The sequence below is a fragment of the Pseudopodoces humilis genome, chromosome 3 (genome assembly GCF_049639895.1).
Source record: "Pseudopodoces humilis isolate 2021_Gansu_Grassland_sample_001 chromosome 3, ASM4963989v1, whole genome shotgun sequence".
NCBI lineage: Eukaryota > Metazoa > Chordata > Aves > Passeriformes > Paridae > Pseudopodoces > Pseudopodoces humilis.
This window is the reverse complement of record NC_142202.1, coordinates 28,700,486-28,706,623: the sequence shown is the minus strand read 5'-3', so window position 1 is coordinate 28,706,623 and position 6,138 is coordinate 28,700,486. Positions and strand designations below refer to the sequence as shown.

Below are 6,138 nucleotides of genomic sequence, written 5' to 3'. Positions count from 1 at the left end.
AGGAGATGAGAGCAGTGAATCTTCTTATTCAGACTCTGAGTATGAAGACCCCTGGGCTTAGGTGCAGAGGGAAGCCACACGGGCAGGGAACTCAGCTCTGTCCCAGAAAATACTTGCCTTTCCTGTAATAATGAGGAGAGACAGGAAAGGGGCACAGGTTGCTGCATGGGAGTCCCTTCATTATAGGGAACTGCAGGAACTTTGCAAAGCTGCTGAGGAACATGGCAGGGGTTCACATTTTTTAAACACATACTGGAAGCCTCCTTCTCTGCCCACGTCATGGTCCCTCATGACATCAAGAATATTATGAACTGCCTTCTCTCTCCAGCAGAATACATGTTGTGGGAGAGGCAGTGGAAGAAACATTTAAAGCAATTAGCAGATGTTTATGCAAAAGATGCTAACAGACCTAATTTTACTTTAGAACAATTAGCAGGAGAAGGAGATTTCCAAAAGCCCCGAGATCAGGCCCGGGACCTGCCTGAAGCAGCTTTACAGGACATAGCTAATGCAGCTAAGATATCTCTTTTTACCACCCCTGATGATAGAGTGCCAACACATTGCTTCACCAATATTAAGCAAGGGGCAACTGAGTCTTTTATTAAGTATATTGATAAGTTAAAAGTGGCCATTGAAAAGCAGATAGAGAGCCCTCAGGCACAAAAGGAATTATTAGTAAAAATAGCAATGGCCAATGCTAACCCGGAGTGCAAAGCAGTTTTGTGAGCCCTCCCTCTGGACCCAGAACCAACCATAGATCAGATGGTTGAAGCTTGCACCAAACACTCCTCTGCCTCAAGTGAGAATACAGTGGCACTTGCAGTGGCTAAAGGAGTGGCAGAGGCGATATCTGGAGCTTATGCTGCAGACTCCAATAGAAATTGTTGTTTTAATTGTGGTGAGCCTGGGCATTTTTTCAAAGACTGTCCAGAGAGACATTCTATACAACCTCCAGCCCCCCAACGGTTCCCCAGACAGAACTGGCATTCGGGAAACTTCAAGCAGAGCACGGAACGGCCTCGCGCTTCAACATCAAATCAAATGCCGCACCGCTCCACCCCTCCTGCCAAACCCACCATCCTGCCTCCACGGGGACCCCAATATTAAGCCCAGCAGGTGGAGCGCTTCAGATGGGAACCCGGCGTCAACTGGTAACTAGACTCTCTTTACATATGAAGGGTGACTGTATTTACAAAGTCCCCACAGGGAAACGTGGACCACCAGGCAGTCCCTCCAACATCTTAATATTTGGGGATCCAACCAACTGTCCAGGACAAATTCATACTGTTCCTGAGGTTCAAACTATATACCCTGGAGATGAAATTTCCATCTCTCTGACCTGTATAGACCCTCCTTATTATTTAAAGGAACAGACTCCTGTGGCATAGGCCTTTTTACTTCCTAGTGACTGCCCAGATCATGTTCCCCTCAACCCCAGTGCTATGTGGACACAGGTTGTGGGCTCCTGCAAACCCATCATGGACTGCAGCCTGTTTTGTTATGGGGAAAGGATTCAGCGCCCAGGAATGCTAGACACTGGAGCAGATGTTACCATCATCGCCCGCTCCGAGTGGCCAGACAATTGGGAATTACAACCTGTAGCAGGCATGATTTCAGGAATTGGAGGGATGACAGCTTCCATGAGGAGCAAACGGAATATTGTTATCGAAGGACCTGAGGGACAAATGGCAACCATCAGTCCATTTGTGGTGAGAGCACCAATCACCCTCTGGGGACGGGATCTCCTGTCCCAATGGGGGGCTTCTCTGCGGATTCCCAGCAGGGATTTTTAGTCGGGGTCACTGAGAAGCGCGCCACACCTACTGTTATAAATGCAAAGGCAGATTTGGGTTAAATAAAAACAATTTATTATAAAACAATTTCTATAAAAAAATAAACAATGAGGAAAAACCACAATAAAACAAACAGCGCAGCGCTGGGTGGACAGGGGTCTATACCCAAAGGTATAGGTGTTCCCAAATCCACGAAGGAGGGTAGACTGTCCGGGGTTTTTATAGGGATTTTTAGCCTTGAGGCCAAATTCCAGGCAGGCACCATTCACCAACGGTCCTTGATTGTTGTATGAATTGATTTCCTGGCGTTGGAGAATAGAGTCAAATGGACGTCCGGACAGAGTCTCCTCATATGTAAAGAAGTTCTGGGTGTTTCTTGATTTCATTGTGGTTCAGGCCATCTGGATGGGATGGTTGGATCCGGGTTGGAGCTGATGGATATCTCGGCTGGACTTTTTCTTTTTGTCTACCTGATGGCTTCCCCCAACAGTGGCCTGCAAGGCGGGGTGTTCAGGTCCAGTGATGAGTATCTCGTCGGAGCCTTTCCCTGTTAGCCTGATGATTCATGTCCTGTCTATTCTTTTCCGTTGATGGGCGCCGAGCCTGTCCCTGTCAGCCTGATGATTCTTGTCCTGTCTATTCTTTGGGCGCCGAGCCTGTCCCTGTCAGCCTGATGATCCTTGTCCTGTCTATTCTTTTTTGTTGATGGGCGCCGGCTAGGATCGTTATCCTTTGAGTGGGAATTCGCGACTAGATCTGGGAAGGGCTTGTGGGCCACACTGTACTTTATATTTTATATCATTATTGTTATATACATTTATTTAGATTTCTACGAATTTTTACAAGTTCATTTCTCACAGTCCCCCGCCTAATAATCCATTACATTAAAAATTCGTGTTATTTCATCCAATTCTGCAGGGGAAGGACTATAATTTTTACTCACATTCATTTTCTTCCCAGTCCGTTAACGAATTCTCACTATATGTTTGTGCCAGGTTATGTCTATTTTCAAAATTCTTTAAGGCCTTCATCGCGTTTTTGTTTTCCTTTTTTTCCTCTAATTTCATTAGTTTAGAGAGAGAAGTAGGTCTCCCTTGTGCTTTCTCAGGATCGATTGGAAGTGTGGCAATCTGCATTCCTTGCACAACAGAGTGAATTAGTCTGATGAAGCAAGGAATTAAGCAGGGAAGGAAAATGATTCCGGCAACTGAACAAGTGATGAAAAATACTAGCTTCTTCCACCAAGCCCCTTGCCCAAATATCTGGTCCCACCAGGAGGCTTGTAGGATTGCATTCCATTTTTGGACTGGCACATGTGCTACTTTTTTTATTTCAGCAGCCAATCCTTTTATTGTTTCTCCGTAATCGTCTATTTCCATACAACACTCGGATTCGTTGTATCTGCCACACACTCCTCCCTCCTCGGCTAGCAGATAATCGAGAGCTAGTCTGTTTTGGTACACAAAAGCTCTCATTTGTGAATGTTGTTTGGCTAGGAGTTCTAGGGCTTCTGAAGTGTGGTTGGAAACTATCTCTACCACCGCTTGCAACCTGATAAGTCTGTTGAGGAGATAAATGGGGGTTCTGTAACCCCAGCTGCCATCATTTGCCCAAGTAGCGGGCCCGTAATATTGAATGATTCTTTCGGCAGGCCATTCTTCCTCGTTCTACTTTTGGTTGCCTCCTGCTATTGGTAGTTCCCGTTTTAATTCCCTCCTTTGTCTGTTTAATGTCTCAAAGAGAGGGGCTCCCAATGATTTACTCTCTGTTTTAGGTAGAGTAAAGAAAAAGGGCCGAATTATTCCAAGTATGCAGGATCCTTTCCATTTTCTAGGTAGCTCGCTGTATGCCTTTTTTCCACATATCCAATATATACCATCAGGAGCTTCCCAACCCTTGTTCAACTTTGCCGGATCATCCCAATATTCCTTCAGTCCTATTAGCTCATGGAAGGGATTGGCCCCAGAGTTTTTGTACCAGCAAAGTCCAATTATTTCCATCCATTCACAGTTATTCCCCCGGGAGCGACTCCAATAGCCCGCGGGTGGTTCAGGTTGCCAGGTTTTTGTTTTGCTGTCCGAATTCACTGTGAGTGTCCTTACACACGGGGTATAGCTTACTAAATCAGTGAATTCTTTTCCCTCTCTGCTAATGCAGACAGTACCGATTATTCTTTGGTCTATAACCCATCCCTCTGGTCTTTGTTTTGTTTTTGATATTTTAGAGCCTTCCCATTTTAGAAGTTGCTCTAGGGTTAGTCCCTCTCCCTTCCAAGGCTACCTTTCAGCTGATTTTAAACCGCCACAGATCTAACAGTTAGATAGACCTAATTCTGTGGCTATTTCTTGCATTAGATCTATGAAAAGGTTCTGGTTGGGGGTTGGCAATCCCCAATTGCTGTATTGTTTCTCTAATTGCTCATAATGCTCACTAAGAGAGTTAAGCCTCTCTTGTTCTAGCCTCTTTTTCCGAGCTTCCACTTCTCGCCTCTTTAACTCTAGGGTTAGTTGTTTTATTTTGTTTTCAGGGTCCACCCTTTCCTCATCCCTGGAGAAGCAGAACACTTGGTTGAATTGCAAACATACCCGGTCATCACCACTTTTTAACAAATCAAGGATTATCGGTTCATTATTAAAAAAAGCTTTCTCTTCATGTTTTAAATTTCTACCTTCCCAATATACTTTCCCTCCCATGGTACACATTTTCAAATTCGCTTTATTGTAACATAAAGGGTTAACCGCATAATATGCCAAAAAGGTGGATTGTCTTTTTCCCCCTATCCAGACAGTTTTGTTACATTGACTGCAGATTGGAATTGGGGGAATCATTCCCACTTCTCTCCTATACCTGAAATGGGAAGTTTCAGTCTTTCTTTTCATAGGAGTTTTAGACTGCCCGTCCTTAAGACTCGCCGTTGGGTGATAACACCAGACCTCCCCCTTTAGTTCACAGAGATTATACTGAGTGCCATTGGATATACAAAACCCCCTTTGTTGTTCTGGAGGACAATCGATTATTCGTCCGGTATCTGTGGCAGTCTGACACTGCTCACACTTCCCTAGGGGAGGATCCCCCAGAGGCACCTCGGGGCTCATTCCCTTGGTCAAGCACATGGCTAGATTCAGGAACATCAGGATTCCCCACCGGTGTATCCCTCTGCCTTGCCCTTTGCCCGTATAAAAATATACGGCGGGGATTACCATCTTCCCGGCAGCAAGGATATTCTTCAGGGGCCCTTGTAGTCCTTATGGCGTACCTTCTTTTGAAGGCAGCCCACCGAGACGACTTAATCGTGTCTGTCCTGCACGGTACTTTTACTGTCTTTCGGCACTCGATTTCCAAAGCCTCTGCCTTGGAGTCTAGCTTCCCTCTTATCCCTTTTTGAAAAAGTAGGAACCACTCAGGAGAGTCGAGTTCCAACAACCCCGCCCTTGTGGCAAGTATTAAGAGACGGCTAGTCAAATCCTGTTCCTTTTCTAGACACTTTGTACACAATCCCTTAGGTTTGTACCCTCCCAAACAGTGGGTTACCCAAATCTGGTTACAATAGGCGCACTTAAAATGTATAAACGGAAAACAATCACACGCAGGGTGAATACAACTTATCTGATCGTCACTGTTCATTTGTGGTTACGCTGAAGTCTGATTTTTAGTTCTCCCGGAGGGGTGGTGACTTTCCACTTGGAGGTGTCGTATTCCTTTACTTTTTTTACTCGAGATGAGTGCGTCCAACCTTTTTCTGCGGTCCGGACAGCTGTGTCTGTGGTCAGGAGAACCAGGAAAGGTCCTTCCCAATGGGGGTTGAGGGGAAGCTCCTTCCACGCTTTGACGAGGACTTTATCCCCAGGCTGTATCTGGTGTATTGCGAATCCCAGAGTGGCGCTTTGGGGAATCAGTCCTCGTTTTCGCAGTTCCTGTAAATTTTTGTTGATAGCAATGAGATATGGTTGTATTTGCACATCCTCCACTTGAGGGTGTCCTACTGGCATTCCATGTTTGTATGGCATCCCGTACAACATTTCAAAAGGGGACAGACCCGTTTCAGAATGGGGCATTGTTCTTATATTTAGTAAAGCAAGGGGGAGACACTTAATCCACGACATTTTCGTCTCTATCATGAGTTTAGACAATTGGGATTTAAGTGTCTGATTCATTCTTTCCACCTGCCCTGAACTCTGAGGATGCCAGGGAGTGTGGTATTGCCATCTGATACCCAGAGCTTCTGAAGTTTGTTTTATAATTTTTGAAGTGAAATGAGTTCCTTGATCCGAATCAATACAGTCCACTATCCCATACCTAGGGATGATTTCTTCCAATAAAATTTTTGATACTGTTTGGGCCGTAG

The 6,138-nt window shown here is 45.3% G+C and overlaps 1 protein-coding gene across 1 annotated transcript; it reads left to right on the top strand.

Annotated features, from left to right (window-relative positions):
- The first annotated feature begins 1,478 nt into the window (after positions 1-1,478).
- On the top strand, positions 1,479-1,793 carry LOC148184617 (endogenous retrovirus group K member 6 Pro protein-like). The gene has a single exon (XM_088052612.1). The coding sequence runs from the start codon at positions 1,479-1,481 to the stop codon at positions 1,791-1,793; it is 315 nt and encodes a 104-aa protein (XP_087908738.1).
- The last annotated feature ends 4,345 nt before the right edge of the window (positions 1,794-6,138 follow it).

Excerpts from the sequence above, each read along its gene's own strand:
- LOC148184617 (XM_088052612.1), top strand. The coding sequence starts at position 1,479 with ATGGACTGCAGCCTGTTTTGTTATGGGGAAAGGATTCAGCGCCCAGGA.